This window comes from Leucopleurus acutus (assembly GCF_964270905.1).
Source record: "Leucopleurus acutus genome assembly, chromosome: 19".
NCBI classification, from domain to species: Eukaryota; Metazoa; Chordata; class Mammalia; order Artiodactyla; family Delphinidae; genus Leucopleurus; species Leucopleurus acutus.
In genome coordinates this window covers 48,230,151-48,248,886 of record NC_139161.1, presented here as the reverse complement: position 1 = coordinate 48,248,886, position 18,736 = coordinate 48,230,151, and the positions used below count along the sequence as shown (strand labels likewise).

At 42.4% G+C, this 18,736-nt stretch overlaps 1 protein-coding gene across 1 annotated transcript in view; it reads left to right on the top strand.

The window, feature by feature from the left end:
- The window catches only part of SMG6 (SMG6 nonsense mediated mRNA decay factor), a 237,562-nt gene that overhangs the window by 1,036 nt on the left and 217,790 nt on the right, over positions 1-18,736 (top strand). Inside the window, exons 2-8 of the mRNA XM_082861071.1 lie at positions 1,686-3,420; positions 3,974-4,166; positions 4,623-4,733; positions 7,944-8,050; positions 8,287-8,365; positions 16,442-16,552; positions 16,920-17,132. Of these exons, the coding sequence (XP_082717197.1) occupies positions 1,686-3,420; positions 3,974-4,166; positions 4,623-4,733; positions 7,944-8,050; positions 8,287-8,365; positions 16,442-16,552; positions 16,920-17,132 (2,549 nt within the window). The remainder of the gene's footprint in view (positions 1-1,685; positions 3,421-3,973; positions 4,167-4,622; positions 4,734-7,943; positions 8,051-8,286; positions 8,366-16,441; positions 16,553-16,919; positions 17,133-18,736) is intronic.

The following is an 18,736-nucleotide window of genomic DNA, read 5'->3' as shown; positions in this document are numbered from 1 at the left end:
AAATACTGAAGCAGTATCTTAAACTTAAGGGTTTTGTGGGTTTTTTTTTTTTTTTGGCGGTATGTGGGCCTCTCCCTGCTGTGGCCTCTCCTGTCGTGGAGCACAGGCTCCGGCATGCAGGCTCAGCGGCCACAGCTCACGGGCCCAGCCGCTCCACGGCATGTGGGATCCTCCCGGACCGGGGCACGAACCCATGTCCCCTGCATCGGCAGGCGGACTCTCAACCACTGCGCCACCAGGGAAGCCCTGTGGGGTTTTGTTTTTTTTCCAATTTCGTTACACCCATGGGTGTAAATGCTGGAGCGTGTGATCCCTGTTATGAGCTTGTTTGCATTTGTGTTTATAGAACAGTAGTAGGATTTTCTATAACATTCCATTTTGAGTGTACTCTGTAATCTAATTCCTGTTTCTTCCCCACTGAACAGTTTAGTGGCTATTTACAGTAGACTCTCCCCTTAACAGATAAACGTAACAGGTAAAAAAATTGATGCTTGCTTATCTGTCATTCTGTAAGTTCCTGGAGCCTGGAGAGTGGTTTCTAAAGTCCTGTTCTCTTATTTTTGAGTGCCCCAGTCGTTGGTATTTTGAGAGCGTGTCACAATACTTCCATCATCCTCCAGGGAAAGCTCGTTTATGGAACTTTTTTCTTCTCATATAACATCATCATAGTAGCAGTTAGTCTCAGTATTCTAATGATGACAGTCTGAGCAGTATTTCCTTGGAAGGACCCTGCTGGCTGCTGTTAGAGAGTTGGTGAGCATGAGTGGAGTTGAAGAATGTGAAAGGAACTGCTTCCTGTTTGCTTCAACAGGAGGTATGTGATTGGGTGGTTGAAATCCTAAAGAAGAGGATTGTCCTGGCCAAGTTCAGTGACTGGAGTTGCAAATTTTTTCTCCAGAGATGTCCAGAACTGTGGATTGTTATGCATACTCCTCTTCTTCTCTGCCCCCCACCCCCACCGCCCCCGACCCCTTAGTATGTTAAAAGGACTCAGCCACACTGGAAAAATGTTAGAGGCAGAAGAAGAGACCAGGATGGAGCTGAGGGCTCTATAGCAGAGAATAGTCCAATGCAGAACTGGTTAGAGATCTTTTATTCTATCAATGATTAGGTAGTTTAGGGTCTTGTGGATCCGAATATGAGTTCGGTAACAAGAGAATGTAGGTTTTATTCCTTGTTTCCCCAACTCAGGTGTAGGTAGCTCCAACACAGTTAAGTTCTTAGTTTTGCCAGTTGCTGAACAAATATTGTAAACCTAGTAGAATTTCTGTTTCTGCAGAAATTTCCTTTCTTGTCCACCAGTATTAACATATCAATGTGTAATTCTTGCTTGACATTTTTTTTTAATGTTTGTTTATTTTTTGGCTGCATCGGGTCTTAGTTGTGGCATGTGGGGTCTCGTTGCGGCGTGTGGGCTCTTTGTTGCAGTGCGCGCGGGCTTCTCTCTAGTTGTGGCACACAGGCTCATTAGTTGTGGTGCGCGGGCCTAGTTGCCCCGTGGCACGTGGAATCTTAGTTCCCTGACCAGGGATCGAACCCATGTCCCCTGCACTGGCAGGTGGATACCTAACCACAGGACCACCAGGGAAGTCCCTCTTGCTTGACTTTTAATGACAATTCCTTTTCCTTTCCTTCCCCTTTATTCTTCTACCTCTTCCTCCCCAACACTCTCTCCAACATCACAGAAAACATGAAGGAGCCCAGGCAGCGCAAAGATAACAGGCGCCCAGATCTTGAAATCTATAAGCCTGGTCTTTCCCGACTAAGGAACAGACCTAAAATCAAGGAACCCTCTGGAGGTCATGAATTTAAGGATGAAATTGTTAATGACAGAGATTCTTCTGCTGTTGGAAGTGGTACACAGCTCATTAAAGATGTCTGCAAAGACAGCCCACAGCAAAATGGTCCTGCAGACCCAGAAAATACTCGGGCACAGGAGTCTTTTCCTAGGACTGTTGGACAAGAGGATCGAAGTCTAAGAATTATCAAGAGAACAAAGAAACCTGACATGCAGATCTATCAGCCTGGAAGGCGTTTGCAGACTGTTACCAAAGAATCGACCAGCAGGGTGGATGAGGAAGAAATCGTCAACCAGGTAGAACAACTGAGAGTAGAGGAAGATGCATGTAGGGAAAATGTGAAAGAGGAGGTTGTGAACAAGCCAGACAAAGAGGAGGCAGAAAAGAGCCTAAGTGGTGACAGAATAAGGGCTGCAAAGGGGGAAAAAGGAAAGAGGGTTGAAAAAGGGGAGGGCGTGAAGAAGGTGAATGATGACCCAGCTCAGGGGAAGCCAGGTTCTGTGAAGCGCTACTCCCGCTCAGACAAACGAAGGAACCGCTACCGCACTTGCAGTACCAGCTCAGCGGGTAGCAACAACAGTGCCGAGGGGACTGGCCTGACTGATAATGGAAGTCGCCGCCGCCGCCAAGATCGGACCAAGGAGAGGCCACGACTGAAGAAACAAGTATCTATGTCCTCAACTGACTCCTTGGATGAGGACAGAATTGATGAGTCTGATGGGCCACAGAGGAGCTCAGAAAGGAAGAAACATTTAGAAAGAAGCTGGTCTGGCTGTGGGGAGGGAGAGCAGAAAAGCAATGGTAAAGAAAATCGAGGCACTCTTCGCGTTACTTTCGATGCAGAAACCATGAACAAAGATTCCCCCATGGTGAGGTCAGCCAGGGAGGATTCGGATAGGTTAAAGTCAGACAAAGGCTCGAGCAGTGTGGGCAAAGGCTCTGAGAAGCAGGAGTCCAAAAACCTGAGACAAGAACTTCGGGGTCGTGGCCGTGGCATTCTGATTCTGCCTGCCCATACCACCCTGTCTGTCAATTTAGCCGGTTCTCCAGAGTCTACGCCTTCGGGACCTCGACTTTTATTTGGATCTGGTAGTAAGGGATCTCGGAGTTGGGGCCGAGGAGGCACCACTCGACGATTGTGGGACCCAAACAATCCTGATCAGAAACCTGCTCTGAAGAGCCAGACACCGCAGCTACATTTCTTGGACACTGATGATGAAGTCAGCCCTACCTCTTGGGGTGACTCACGCCAGGCCCAAGCATCTTACTATAAGTTTCAAAACTCAGACAACCCTTATTATTACCCCCGGACACCAGGCCCCGCCTCCCAGTATCCTTACACAGGCTATAGCCCTCTGCAGTACCCGGTGGGCCCTACAAATGGTGTGTACCCAGCGCCTTACTACCCAGGCTACCCAACCCCATCAGGACAGTATGTCTGTAGCCCCCTCCCTGCCAGCACCATGAGTCCTGAGGAGATGGAGCAACACATGAGGAACATGCAGCAACAGGAACTACATCGGCTTCTCCGGGTGGCTGACAACCAAGAACTGCAGCTCAGCAACCTGCTCTCCAGGGACCGCATCAGTCCCGAGGGCCTGGAGAAGATGGCTCAGCTCAGGTATGGTGGGTTCCGTCCTGGCTAGAGGGGAATGGGGATAAGCTGGAGGTGTGCAGGCCCCCATGGCTGAGGAAGGTAGAAACCTTTTAGGTAAGCTGCCGGGTGTTATCTCCCTTTCACATTGATTTTTGTAAGGGAAAGGGAGTTGGAAAAAACAGACCAGAAAATTTTGTTTCTAGTCCTAGAAATGATTATGTTCCCCACTTTTTCTTTAAGAAGAAAAAAATCTTTTAAGAGAACATGGAATCTGGATATGGAAAAGGGAAGACTTTCTAAAGTGCCAAGAAATGAACAACATGTAACTTGTGGTGAAGATTTTACTTTGGCTGTTAAATTTAGGTGGAGGCATATGGGGAAGAACTACTTTCCTAGACATAACTGTCTTTAGAATGACATTCTGCTGTGCAGAATGGAAACTAGAGTGAGTACTATACCTGGTGGCATTTTGGATTTCCTGCCAAGGAAGGTGTTTGATTTGTAGGAACCTCAGATCTTGGGTCTAGCCTTTCCTGTGGTGTATTTGGAGCTAGAAGCTGCATGTATTTTATTCCAGAGCTGAACTGCTGCAGCTATATGAGCGCTGTATTCTATTAGATATCGAGTTCTCTGATAATCAGAATGTGGATCAGATCCTGTGGAAGAATGCTTTCTATCAGGTGATTGAGAAGTTCAGGCAGCTTCTCAAGGATCCGAATGTTGAGAACCCAGAACAGATTCGGAACAGACTTTTGGAGCTCTTGGATGAGGTAAACCATCATCTTTATGTCCTCAGAATAAAGACTTCAACATCCTTTAGTTGTGATGGGTTTTTACCACCCAAAATAGTATGTTTTATAACAACATTGACAACAAACTGTATGCTCTTTTCTTGGGTTTAGGCCTACCCTATGTCTGTTACTTCCTTGACACCATAACTTACTGACAATTGGAGTTAGTTTTGAGTTTGGAAGCTTTCTGAATGTCTTAGCTGGAGTGTGTGTGTGTGTGTATGTGTGTGTTTTCATATCTTTAAAACCACGGAAAGGCTTATGCTATCAATTTGTCTTGTGCTTAGTTGGTGGCCACTAAATACTGTATATGCCTCCTTTTACATCAGATGGCTGATTATTAACAAAACTGTGAAAGGGTCACTTGCCCCACTTTCTGGGTAGATTGGATCAGAACAGGCTGATTCGGCTGATTCTTATTTTTTCTCTTTATAGGGTAGTGACTTCTTTGATAGTTTGCTTCAGAAGCTGCAGGTTACTTACAAGTTCAAACTGGAGGACTACATGGACGGTCTTGCCATTCGCAGCAAGCCATTACGAAAGACAGTAAGCCAGCTTCTTTATCTTAAATTTATTCACTCACTTAATAAGCATTTATCTGGTGTTAGTTATGTGCTAGGCACTATGCTAGGTGTTGAGTATACAAGAATGAAAAATACAGCCCTGTGGGGGAACAGACCAATTAAACCAACAACTATAACGTAATGTCATGAGTACTACGGCAGTGGCATATATAGAGTGTTGAAGGGGCATGGAAGGAATTGAATCTGCTTTAGACTGGTGGGGGTCAAGGAAGGTTTCTTAGAGACTGTCAAGTTGAGTTTTGAAACATGACTAGGAGTGGAAGGGGCAGTTTTGATACAGGGCACAGTGAGAGACTCATACCTTGCTGGGAAAGTATAAGAGGTCAGCATGCTGTTGTCTGTGATGTGGATTGGGCTGTTGGAGGAGGTAAAGCTGATGAAGTAAGAAGGGATGGATCATAATCTCTTACGTGCCACGCTGAAGAGTTTGGATTTTTTCCTGAAAGCAGTGAGAAGCTATTGATCGATTTTCAACAAATGGATAGCATAGATTTGTTCTTGGAACCAGTCAGTCTGGCAAATGGATGAGTTTGGGCAAGAGTAGAAGTAGGAGGGTCAGGTGTGGGCCTGAACTGAGGTAGAGGTGGTGGAGGTGGAGAAGAGGAGACAGATTGGAAAGATATAAGGGAGTAGAATTGAATTGCTGGCTGGTTAGGTGTAAATGATGAGATTGGAGGCCTGAGGAGACCAGATCATCTCCCATTTTGTGCCCTAGGAGAGAGGCTGGGAAGGAAGAGATTAGTTTTGGATCAGCTTGGGTGGAGGAGCTTGAAAATGAACAAATGAATGTTATGGTGTGTCTGGAGCTCAGGAGAAAGAGCTGGGCTGGTGATAGAGGTTCAGAAGTCATCAATGTGTAGGTGATAGTTGAAGCAGAAGTTGGAAACTAAGAAAGCTAGCCAGAGAGCAGGGGGTCAGATTTTTAAGGTGGTGGTGGGTAAAATTGTCAAGTGCTGTAAAATCCTCAAATGTTAAGATTACTAAAAACTGTCCATTGGATTGGATGACTTTATCATGAGTTATATTAGTTGGAGAGGATGGAGACCAGATTGTAGTGAGTGAGAAGTGGGGCAGCAGATATAATGAGAGGGTAACTTAGACTGTTCTTTTAAGAAGGCTGTGAAGGCAAGAAGGGAAGATGGTAGTCAAAAGACATAGTGTTGGGCTTCCCTGGTGGCGCAGTGGTTGAGAGTCCGCCTGCTGATGCAGGGGACGCGGGTTCGTGCCCCGGTCTGGGAGGATCCCGCGTGCCGCGGAGCGGCTGGGTCCGTGGGCCATGGCCGCTGAGCCTGCGCGTCCGGAGCCTGTGCTCCGCAACGGGAGAGGCCACAACAGTGAGAGGCCCACGTACCGAAAAAAAAAAAAAAAAAAAAGACATAGTGTCAAGAGAAGTTTGTTCCTAAGCTTGGAGAGACTTTAGCATAATTATATGTTGAGAGGAAAGGGCCAGAGAAGAGGAAGAAGTTGATTCATTAGAGAAAGGAGTGTGATTTATGGAGCAGAGGCTTCCTCTTGCCTTTCTGCTCCTTCTGATGAATTGCCATGCACAGGTTCTATTACCAGTCAGCAAGTATCTGTTGAGTCCCTCCTCCATGCCAGGTGCCATTCTAGGCACACCTAATTCAGTGTGGAACGAGAAAGTCACGTTCCTAGCTCTCAGAGTTTAGAGTTTGATGAGGCATGAGTACAGGTGTTGCATTGGTAATTGCAGATGCATTGACTTCCGCAGAGGATGTTGGGGGGTGTGGTGTGAAGGGGCTTGGAGGATCATAGAGGCCTGAGGAAGTCACAGTTAAGCTGAGGCTGAAGACTGGAGACCCTGGCCAGGTGAAAGGTGTATCCTCGGCAATAAGAACGGTACATGGGAAGGTCCTGGAGTGGGAAAAGCACCATGTGATAGGGGAACTGAGAACAGCCTAGTCTGAGGCACAGAGAGTGAGAGGGGAAGTGGTGCTGGAGAGGTGAGCAGCAGAGGCTGGACCATCTAGTACTTTATTCTGAGGATAGTGGAGAGCCTTTGGCCGAATTTGTTTTTGTTTTCTTCCCCCCGCTGGTAGCAAAGTGGCTGTAGAGTGGAAACATAGCAGTTTCCTTGGTGCTTTACCGGTTAAATACCGAGGATTCTTGGTGTTCATTCATAGGGAGAATGTGTGGAGTAGTCAGAACTCTGAAGGTGTATGACATGTAGTGATGTATAACTTTGCTGAGGCATACTTTTGAGTTATGTGTTAGGAGGCTGATGTGCAGTAGCTACTCACTTAGCTAGTAAATGAGCCGTCCTGTGGGGTCAGTATCTACTACTTTATTCAGTGACATGGTAATTTCTTGTCTGTGGGTGGAGTGGTATTATATCTTATGAAGTGATGTTCCTTAGGAAGGTTTTTTTGGTTGGGTACGTGTCTTGGGATTGTTAAGGGTTTGCTCTTTTGTTTTCTCATTGAGTGACAGATGCCAAGCCCATCAGTGAGGAAACATGTAGTATTACTCAGTCCTGGCACGTTGTAGGTGTTTGCTAAAGGGTAACTTATTGTTTTAGGGAATTATTATTGTCTTGCAAAGGGGATGCAATGCAGCAACACAATACAGTTGTATTAACAGTTTGAAGAGAGAAAGATGATGGCAGGAAAAGAACAGAGTAAACAATTATTTTAATATTTGTATATCACTTTATTTTTTTTTTGGCCGCACTGCGTGGCTTGTGGGATCTTAGTTCCCCAACCAGGGAACAAACCCAGGCCCACAGCAGTGAAAGCATCGAGTTCTAACCACTGGAGCTCCAGGGAATTCCCTGTATGTCACTTTATATTTTTACACTTATTCCCTACAGTTTCCCTATGATAGGTATTTTTATATGCTGATGAAGAAAGTGAGTCCCAAAGACTTAGCTGAGATCACACAGCTACTACAAAGAGAGTCAGAATGTTTTCTTCCACTTGACTGGGACTCGAAATAAGAATGACCTCCTTCCTTTTGCACTCTTTCTCAGTAAATTTTGCATCACATTGTTGGCTTTTTTTTCTAGTCAAGTTAGACTGAAAACTTTTTGCTTTGTTGAGGACGACTGGTGCCTTATTATGAATGCTGCTCTGTTATTTTGACCCCATCCCTGTCCTTTGGGGTTGAAGTTAGAGTTTCTTGGGTATATGCTACTAACTGATTGTTTTTCCTGAAGGTAAAATATGCCTTGATCAGTGCCCAGCGATGCATGATTTGCCAAGGAGATATTGCCAGGTATCGGGAGCAAGCCAATGACACGACAAACTACGGGAAAGCACGCAGGTACTGTTGCCTCTTGTTCATTACTCCTCTTCCCTGTGTGGCTTTAATCCGAGCCCTATTAAGAGCAATGGGCCACCTGAGCTGCCTCCTATATATATGTCCTACAGGTGACCCTATTTGCCTCATGCTTTACCACTCCAAGTTTACAGCTTAATTAGTAAGGGCTATCAGGTGATGAATTGGGAAAGCGTTGATAGAGAACTTTTTTTTTTTTTTTTACTGTTTTTCTATTACAGCTGGTACCTGAAAGCCCAGCACATTGCTCCCAAGAATGGGCGCCCCTATAACCAGTTGGCTCTGCTGGCAGTGTATACGGTAAGAAATCTTAGATGGGGAAGTATTTTGCAGGCAGTGTGTTAGAAATATGAATTTTGATAGCATCAGCTCCTGGAGCTAGATTTCATCTGAACACTATAACCCAAAGCATATCCCCTTCTGCCTCCCATCCTCAAACTCCTTTTGTCACTGTTACTTTCAGAGGTAAGTTGTCAGAGATCCCTCACTTCAGTTAAATCCACTTTTACTGCACTTAAGTTCCTAGGGGAATGCTTATTCTCCAGCCAAACATCACTCTTTGTTTTTGACCAAGGTTTCTGCTCTGAATCTTCTATATACGTTTCCCTTCCCTAGGTTGAACTAGGTTACTCATTTCTGGAAGGAAAATAAGGCTCCCTTTATCTCTCCCCTTTAAAGTCCTCAACTAGTCTGAAGTACATCCTTCCTTTCCTCAGATCATCCCCTCATTCAACTTAGCTTTTCACCTAAGGAGTCTCCTTAGCAGAAGCACAGTAAGTGCCAAATTGTACCTCTTTAGATCTTACCAAACTCCTCTAAATGTGCCTCTAAAGGTGAGCCTTGGGAGCTGACAGAGCTCCTAGTGAGGAAGCTGACTTCAAGGGAGAGGGGGAGGGGCCACTGGTAAGTACCAAAGGTTTAAGAAGCAGCTAACGTGCTCATTAGCAGGGAGAGTTTTCTTAATGCTGTAAAATTCATTGCCCAAATAAACAGTGTTTGAATTGATATTTTTATTCTACAAAGATTCAAAAATATTCCTAATACTTATTTATGGATGGAAATTGTTGATTAAGTAATGTGGTTTACAGATACACTTCCTGCAGAATCTATTGAATCTTTCTGTCTCTCTGCTTTTTACCTCTGTCCTATTCTCTTTGTGATATGCGTTGAGATTTTTTTTCACCCCTCTTTGTGGCTTTATTTTTCTCTCCCCTTTATTCTTATCCATCTTCTGTTTTCCCTTCTCACTCATTTCTTGTCTCCTTTCCCAGTTTTTCTTCTTTGTAATAATCTAATGAATTGTTTTTTTTCTTGTTAACTAGAAAATATAATTAAAAAAAATTTTCCCCTCAATGGCTTTTAATAAAAATTGTGGTAAAATTCATGTAACAAAATTAACCATTAATTATGGTCTGTACCTAGGAATGGAATTGCTGGGTCATATGGTAATTCTGTGTTTAACTTTCTGGGAAGCTGCCAAACTGTTTTTCATCGTGGCTGCACCATTTTACATTTCCACCGGCAGTGTAGGAGAGTTCTAGTTTCTTGATGTTCATGCTAACATTTGTTACTTTTCATTTTTTTGATTATGACCAACCTAGTGGGTATGAAGTGATACCTCATTGTGGGTTTTTTCTTCTTTAATATTCTTTTTCTTTTTTGGTCAGTTTTAGGTTTACAGAAAATTGAGCAGAAAGTGCAGAGAGTTCCCATATACTTCCTCAACTCTCAGTTTTCCCTATTATGAACATCTTGCATTAGTGTAGTACATTTGTTACAATTGATGAGCCAGTATAGATACGTTATTATATTACTAAAGTCCATAGCTTACACTAAGGTTCACTTTTACTGTTGCACACTCTGAGTTTGAACAAATGTATAGTAACATGTATCCACCATTATATTATCATGCAGAGTATTTTCACTGCTCTAAAAATATCCTGTACTCCAACCTCCACCTCTTTATCCTTCTTCCTTCCCCCAAACCTTTGGCAATCACTGATGTTTTTACTGTCTCTGTACTGTTGTCTTTTCCAGAATGTCATATAGTTGGAACCATACAGTATGTAGTCTTTTCATATTGGCTTCTTTCACTTAGCATTTAGGGTTATTTTTGTGACTTGATAGCTCTTTTCTTTTTATTGTTGAGTAATATTCCATTGTATGGATGTACTACAGTTTATCTATTCCCCTATTGAAGGACATCTTGGTTGTTTCCAAATTTTGACTGTTATTAATAAAAGTGCTATAAATGTTCGTGTGCATGTTTTTGTGTGGACATAAGCTTTCATCTCATTTGGGTAGATACTTAGGAGTGTGATTGCTGGGTTGTGTGGTTAGAGTATATATAGTTTTGGAAGAAACTGTCAAACTGTCTTCCATAGTGGCTGTACCATTTTGCATTCCTACCAGCAGTGGATGAGAGTTCCTGTTGCTGTGCATCCTCGTCAGCATTTGGTGTTGTCAGTGTTCTGGATTTTCCTCATTCTAATAGGTGTGCAAAATCCTATTTGTGTTAAACTTCGTTTTAACTTGCAATTCCCTAATGACATACAATGTAAAGCATCTTTTAATATGCTAATTTCCCATCTGTGTATTTTTGGTGATGTGTCTGTTTAGATCTTTTGCCCATTTTTAAATTGGGTTGTTTTCTTATTGAGTCTTAAGAGTTCATTTTATGTTTTGGTTACCAGTCCTTTATCAGACATGTGTTTTACAAATATTTTCTCTCAGTCTGTGGCTTTCTTTTCATTTTCTTAGTGTTTTTCACAGAGCAGAAGTTTTTAAGGTTAAGGAAATCTAACTTAGCCAACTTTTTCTTTCATGGATTGTGCTTTTGGTGTCGTATCTAAGAAGGCATGACTAAACCCAGGTTACCTAGATTTTCTCCTGTGTTATCTTCTAGGAGTTGTAGAGTTTTGCATTTTACATTTAAGTCTACGGTACATTTTGAGTTAATTTTTGTGACAGGTGTAAGGTCTGTGTATAGATTCTTTGTTTTGCATGTGGATGTCCAGTTGTTTTCAACACTATTTGTTGAAAAGACTATCCTTTCTCCATTGAATTGTCTTTGTTCCTTTGTCAAAGATCGAGTGACCGTATTTGTGAGGGTCTATTTCTGGGCTCTGTATTCTGTTCCATTGATCTATTTGTCTCTTCTTTGGCCAGTACCACACTGTCTTGATTACGGTAGCTTTATAGCAAATCTTGAAGTCGGGTAGTGTCAGTCTTCCAACTTTTTTTTTCCTTTCTTCCAGCTTTTTTCTTTTCCTTCAATATTGTGTAGGCTATCCTGGATGTTTTGCCTTTCCATACAAACTTTAGAATCAGTTTGTTGACATCTACAGATCTAGTGAGTGTGAAGTGGTATGTCATTGTGGTTTTGATTTGCATTTCCCTAATGACTAATGACATTGAACATCTTTTCATATGCTTATTTGGATGTTTGGAAAAATGTCTATTCAAGTCCTTTACCCATTTTTTTAAAAATTAAGAAAATTTAAAAAAATTTTCTTAATTGTAAAATACACATAAAACCAAATTTGCCATCTTACCCATTTTTAAAAATTTAATTAATTAATTAATTAATTAATTTTTGGCTGTGTTGGATCTTCGTTGCTGCATGCGGGCTTTCTCTAGTTGTGGAGAGCGGCTCTACTCTTTGTTGCGGTGCGTGGGCTTCTCATTGCAGTGGCTTCTCTTGTTGCAGAGCATGGGCTCTAGGCACATGGGCTTCAGTAGTTGTGGCACTCAGGCTCAGTAGTTGTGGCTTGCGGGCTCTAGAGCGCAGGCCCAGTAGTTGTGGCACATGGGCTTAGTTGCTCCACAGCATGTGGGATCTTCCCGGACCAGGGCTCGAACCCATGTCCCCTGCATTGGCAGGCGGATTCTTAACCACTGTACCACCAGGGAATTCCCATCTTACCCATTTTTTTTTTTTTTTTTTTTTTTTTAAGTGTACTGTTCAGTAGTGTTGAGTACATTCACATTGTTGTGCAATCACTCTCCAGAACTCTATTCATCTTGCAAAACTAAAACTCTCTACTCATTAAAACAACACCTCCCTATTTTTCCCTTCCTCTAGCCATTGGCAACCACCCTTCTTCACCTTTCCACCTCTGTGAATTTGTCTACTCTAGTTACCTAATATAAATAGAATCTAAAAGTATTTGTCTTTTTGTGACTGGTTTATTTCAGTTAGCATTATATCCTTAAGGTTCATCCATGTTACAGCTCATGTCAGTTTCCTCCTTAAGGCTGAATAATATTCAATTGTATGTATATACCACATTTTGTTTATCTGTTCATCTCTCGATGGACACTTCTACCTTTTGGCCATTGTGAATAATATTACTATGAATATGAGTGTGCAGATACCTCTTCATGACTCTTCTTTCAATTCTTTTGAATATATACTCAGAAGTGGAATTGCTGGGTCATGTGATAATTGTATTTTCAGTTGTTGGAAGAACCACCATATTGGCAGCTGCACCATTTTACATTCCCACCAGTAGTGCACAAGGGTTCCAGTTTCTCCACATCCTTCCTAACACACACTATTTTCTGTTGTTGGTGTGTGTGTGTGTGTGTATTTAGATAGTAGCCAGCCTAACTGCTTCAAAGTTGTATGGCATTGTGGTTTTGACTTGCATTTCCCTAATGAGTACTGATTTTTTAATGTTCTTGTTGGCCATCTGCATATCTTCTTTGGAGAAATGTCTATTCAGATCCTTTGCATATTTTTAAATTGGGTTGTCTTTTTTGTTGTTGAGATGTAGGAGTTCTTTATATATTCTGACGTTTATCAGATATTTGATTTACAAATATTTTCTCCCATTTTATGGGTTGTCTTTTCACTCTCTTGATAGTGCCCTTTGATGCACAAAAGTTTTTTTTTTTTTTAAGATTTATGTATTTATTTGGTTATGCTGGGTCTTAGTTGTGGCAGGTGGGCTCCTTAGTTGTGGCAGGCGGGCTCCTTAGTTGTGGCATGCAAACTCTTAGTTGTGGCATGTGGCATCTAGTTCCCTGACCAGGGATCAAACTGGGGTCCCCTGCATTAGGAGCTTGGAGTCTTAACCACTGCGCCATCAGGGAGTTCCCCGCAAAAGTTTTTAATTTTGATGAAGTCCAATTCATCTATTTTTTCTTTTGTTGCTTGTGCTTTGATGTCATAGCTAAGAAACTCTTAACCAAATTAAAAGTTAAGATTTATTATTTATTTATTTAGAAGAAAATACAGGGTACATTTTTTATAGTTTTAGTTCTTATATTTAGGTCTTTGATCCATTTTTGGTTAATTTTTTTTTTTTTTTTTGCGGTACACGGGCCTCTCACTGTTGTGGCCTCTCCTGTTGCAGACGCGCAGGCTCAGTGGCCATGGCTCACGGGCCTAGCCGCTCCGCGGCATGTGGGATCTTCCTGGACTGGGGCACGAACCCGTGTCCCCTCCATCGGCAGGCGGACTCTCAACCACTGCGCCACCAGGGAAGCCCCATTTTTGGTTAATTTTTGTATATGGTGTGAAGTAAGGGTCCAATTCGTTCTTTTGCATGTGGACATCCAATCCTCCTAGCACCATTTGTTGAAGAGACTGTTCTTTCCCCATTAAATAGTCTTGGCACCCTTGTCGAAAGTCAGTTGATGTATGATAGGTTTATTTCTGGACCCTAGATTCTCTCACATTGATCCATATGTCCACCTTTGTGCCAGTACTACGTTGTTTTAATTACTGTAGCTTTGTGGTAAGTTTTGAGATTGGGTATGTGAGTCTTCCAACTTTGTTTTTCTTTTTCAAGATTGTTTTGGCTATCTGGGGTTCCTTGGAATTCCATAAGGACTTTAGGATCAGCTTTTTCATTTCTGCCAAAACAGTCATTGTGATTTTGATAAGGATTGCACTGAATCTGTGGATTGCTTTGGGGAGTATGTACATCTTTACAGTATTGTCTTCTGCACAAACACAGGATGTTTTCCATTTATTTAGGTCTTCTCTAATTTCTTTCAGAAATGTGTGGTCATTTTCAGTGTGTAAGTTTTGCATCTCCTAGGTTAAATTTATTCCTAAGATATAAATATTCCTAACATATAAAGGTATGTTATGATTTTTGATGCTATTATGAATGGAATTATTTTCCTAATTTTTCAGATTGTTCACTACTACTGTGTAGAAATACAACTGATTTTTCAGTGTTAATCTTTTTTTTTTTTTAATATGTATTTATTTGGCTGTGCTGGGTCTTAGTTGCGGCATGTGGGATCTTAGTTATGGCATGTGGGATCTAGTTCCCTGACCAGGGATTGAACCCAGACCCCCTGCATTGGGAGTGCGAGTCTTCACCGCTGGACTACCAGGGAAGTCCCTTGAGTGTTAATCTTGTGTCTTCCCTCAGTGGTCTGTTGCTACACTAATTAAATTGGTATGTGTTTCTTTCATGGACCTCTTACCTAAGTTAGTACTCTTTTCAAGTTCTTTTCCTCTGTCCCTCCTTTTCTGTCTCTGTGTTAACCCAGTTGTCTGTTTTTTTGGCCATGTCAAGCGGCATGTGAGATCTTAGTTCCCTGACCAGGGATTGAACCCATGCCCCTTGCATTGGAAGTGCAGAGTCTTAGCCACTGGACCACCAGAAAAGTGCCCCCAGTTGTCTTTTAAGATCACTTTCTCAGCTTTTCTGTAACCTTTCATTCAGTGGATCTCTAGTATTTACTGAGAACATGCTGTGCACAGTGCTTTGCTAGGTGCTGTGAGTGGTAAATATTTGATATGGTTTCTGTCCTGAAAGGAAACGTTGTTGAGAAGACAAGTGAGGTGTATAGACAATGATACAAATTAGACTTGATGCAATATGATGCAATTGATTGTTAGATACATCATTTCCTATACCACTAAGAAAGAAGAATGTGAATTAAAATAAGACATGATGATAGATAGTGATTGAGTTGTATCTTGATTTCAGAGATGTTAAAATATGAAAAAGGGCTTCCCTGGTGGCGCAGTGGTTGGGAGTCCGCCTGCCGATGCAGGGGACACGGGTTCGTGCCCCGGTCCAGGAGGATCCCGCGTGCCACGGAGCGGCTGGGCCTGTGAGCCATGGTCGCTGAGCCTGCGCGTCCGGAGCCTGTGCTCCGCAGGGGGAGAGGCCGCAGCAGTGAGAGGCCCGCGTACCGCAAAAAAAAAAAAAAAAAAAAAAAAAGAAAAAAATCATTGTAGAACTGATAAAATACTGTAAAATCAAATGAGTGGTGTAATTGGAATAACATTAAAGATAGCTCCCACTTAACTGACTGAAACTGAGTACCAGAGATTCTGTTAAACTGTATATATTATATGAATTTTAATCTTTTCAGGAGCCATATATGTTGGTGGATATATTCATTTTACAAATAAGGAAACCTTTCTAGGTTGACTTTCTTAGGATTATACCTAATAAATGGCAGGACCAAATTCAGACTCAGGCAGTTGCGCTTAGAATGTATACCTTTAACCATGCTAGATGAATGCAAGATGGGACTTTTAAAGAGTGAGTAGGTGCTGGGGAGAGAGGGAAGTAGTAGTCTAGGTGCATTTTGAGACAGAAAAGGTAACAATGTATATGATAGAGAGATAGAAAGGCTTTTTGATATTCTTTCCCCCTTTATTTCAGTGTTTTTCCTTCTTTCTGACCCTCTCCCTTTCTTTTACTTATTATTTGGTTTTAAAATGGACTTGAAGTATTTATTTGCTGCATGCATTGGATAATAGTTTGTTTCCTTTCTTCGTGGAGTCAGTATGTTGTAGTGAAAACATAAACTTAGGAGCCAGGCAGACGTAGGTTCAAATACTAGCTTATCTGGGATTTGGCTTTGAGACCTCGTTGGGCAAGTTATGTAATAATCTTCCTGAGCCCCTATCTCTTCATTATTAAAACGGGAATAGTAATCCCTGTGGGGCAGTTTCCTTAGGTTTGGAAATAATATCGTAATATCTATGAAGTGCTGATCATTTACCTCACACTTAGCTATGCTTAATCAGTGATATTGCCATTGTTATTTATAATGTTTTAAAAACAATAATTAGTACATGCTGAACATTTTCTTTCTCTAAAAAGAAAGCATAATTGGTTTCGTATTTCGTGAGGCTCTTTATTCGTTTCTCCTGCTTTTGAGCATGTGGCTTTACGAGTACCTCTACATGTAAGACGTAGTAGTGGGCAAGGAGAGAGCTCTGATGTAGTCGCCATGGCTTCTCCCCTGGATAGTTGTCTCATTTTCATGTTGGAACTCCTCACAGCTTGGAGCACAGGTTGGGAGGGATGGTAGGGTTTCCTGGGTCTGCTGACTCAGGCTGGAGTCCAGAAGAGAACTGGTTGACTCAGTGTCTCTGACTTCTTTCTGCAGAGGAGGAAGCTTGATGCCGTCTATTACTATATGCGCAGTCTAGCTGCCAGCAACCCTATCCTGACTGCCAAGGAGAGTCTCATGAGCTTGTTTGAAGAGACCAAACGGAAGGTGAGTGGGGATGCAGGCAGAATCATTCCTTCCTAGAAGAATGTGTTTCTCTTAGTGTCTCTGTGTCCTTAAGGAAACGACTGATAATGTCCTGAAGGGGTCCCCTCGGGCTCTGCTGATGGGAGTCAGTCAGTCTCTATGCAGAACGAAACTCAGCTTTAGGAGAGCTCTCCAGGGCCCACAGCATCTGGTTTACAGAATTAATAACTTTTATGAGACAAAACAGATGATACTCTGCTACTGTGGAACTATGGCAAAGTCTTTACTTTTTACAGTTCTTGGGCAACAAACTCAGGTGAGATGAGCACTTCTCTTGATTGGCTGAATCCCAGGACAGTCTGAGCTTATATGTTTGTATGTCGTACAGGCAGAACAGATGGAAAAGAAGCAACACGAGGAATTGGAACTGAGCCCTGACCAATGGCGGAAAGCAAAGAAATCCACTTTCCGGCATGTTGGAGATGACACCACTCGCCTGGAGATCTGGATTCATCCATCCCATCCCCGGTCCTCCCAGGGCACTGAGTCTGGGAAGGATTCTGAGCAGGAGAATGGGCTGGGCAGCCTGAGCCCCAGTGATGTAAGTTCCTGAGGGTGATGTTATGAGCAAGACTAGCTGAGTAAGCGTGAGTGTTCTGGTACATGCAACCATGGAGCACTGCACAGACATTCCCATTCATCTCAGGAAAGGCAGATCACTTCAGGCTCCTTGATGTTCTCATTTATGTCCGCCTACACTTCCTTTACCTTTGCTATTCGCTTCCCTCTCTCACCACTATGTGGCACTGTAGAATTTAGTAAAAGTAATTTTTCTAAGTGAAGATTAATTTAGGATTTGTATAGGATGACAGTTTTTTGTTGCTTTGGGTTTATAGTCATCAATATGATGCTTTAGGATTCTGTGTGGGATTTTTGAAGCTAGGGAGAGGACACAGTAGTTGGAAAACTGCAAATGGAGGGTTCATTGTGCCTTGAGGGTAAAATTTATAGAGGAGTGGGTGGTGGGGTAATCTGGGACCAGGCCTTGAAGGGTCATGTAATAAGTAATTTGACCTTTATCCTGAAGGTAGTAGGGAGCTATTGAATGCTTTAAATAGGGAAATCTCAGATGTGCACTTTAGAAATATGACTCTGGCTGCTTTGTGGAAAATTTGGAGAAGGGTAAGACAGAAATAAGAAGAGTAGGAGCGTGCTACAGTAATCCAAGTGAGATGTGAGAAGGACCTGAACCAGGAAATGGCTTTGCAGTTGGGGAGAAGTGAACAGAAGTATATTAATGAGGTAAAATCCAAAGGACTTGATTGGACATGGGGAGCTGAGGAAGAAGAGGGAATCAAAAGTAACACTTAGGTTTCTCATTTGGAAACTGGGTGAATGATGGTCTTGGTTTTAGGAGAAAGATGATGAGTTTAGTTTTGGACATGTTGGAATTTCTATAGGACATTGACGTGGAGATATTTAGAGGCTAGCGGATATCTGAAGCTAAGGAGAGAGATCTAGGCCAGAGATGAAGATACTTGAAGGCATCCTGTTATAGATGGTACTGAAGTCATGAGAGAGCTGCTTCAGCTGCTCAAGGAAGGAACATAATGATAAATAGGTTCGAGGTCTAAGAAAGAAAGGAGATAGATGGCAGGGAGAAGTCCTTGCAGTTGATGAGAAAGAAGTAGGATCCAGAGCACAAATGAGGGGATTAGCCTGAAAGAAGGTAAGAGAACCCCTCTTTCTTGTGCTTGAGGGCAGGGAGGAACAGATAATTGGGGATGCAGGTAAGTTTGTATTATAGGAGGAAGGTGAGGGAGGGCCTTTTGATGATTTCTGTTTCCTCTTTGAAGTTGGAGGCATGGTTGTCTAAGAATGAGTCAAAGGTGGTGGGATAGGAGGACTTGTCCTTTGGGGTTTAATTTAAAATTTCCATTTATCTTCCTATATCTTTAGTCTTTAGCTGTTTTCGGGATGACTTGGAAAGCAGTCATTGCTTATAAATGAAACTGCCAACTTCCTATATGTCATGGTGTACCTGGGGCCCCAGTACATCAAGGTGCTTCAGAGGGGTTGCTGCTATGGTAGAATCCCTCACTACTGCCTCTTCTAGTTTGAATATTACCACCCCAAACTGGATGCCTATTTGAATAAGAGATAAATTGTTCTGTTGATTAGCTCCACTGTGTGTCTTTAAAATGA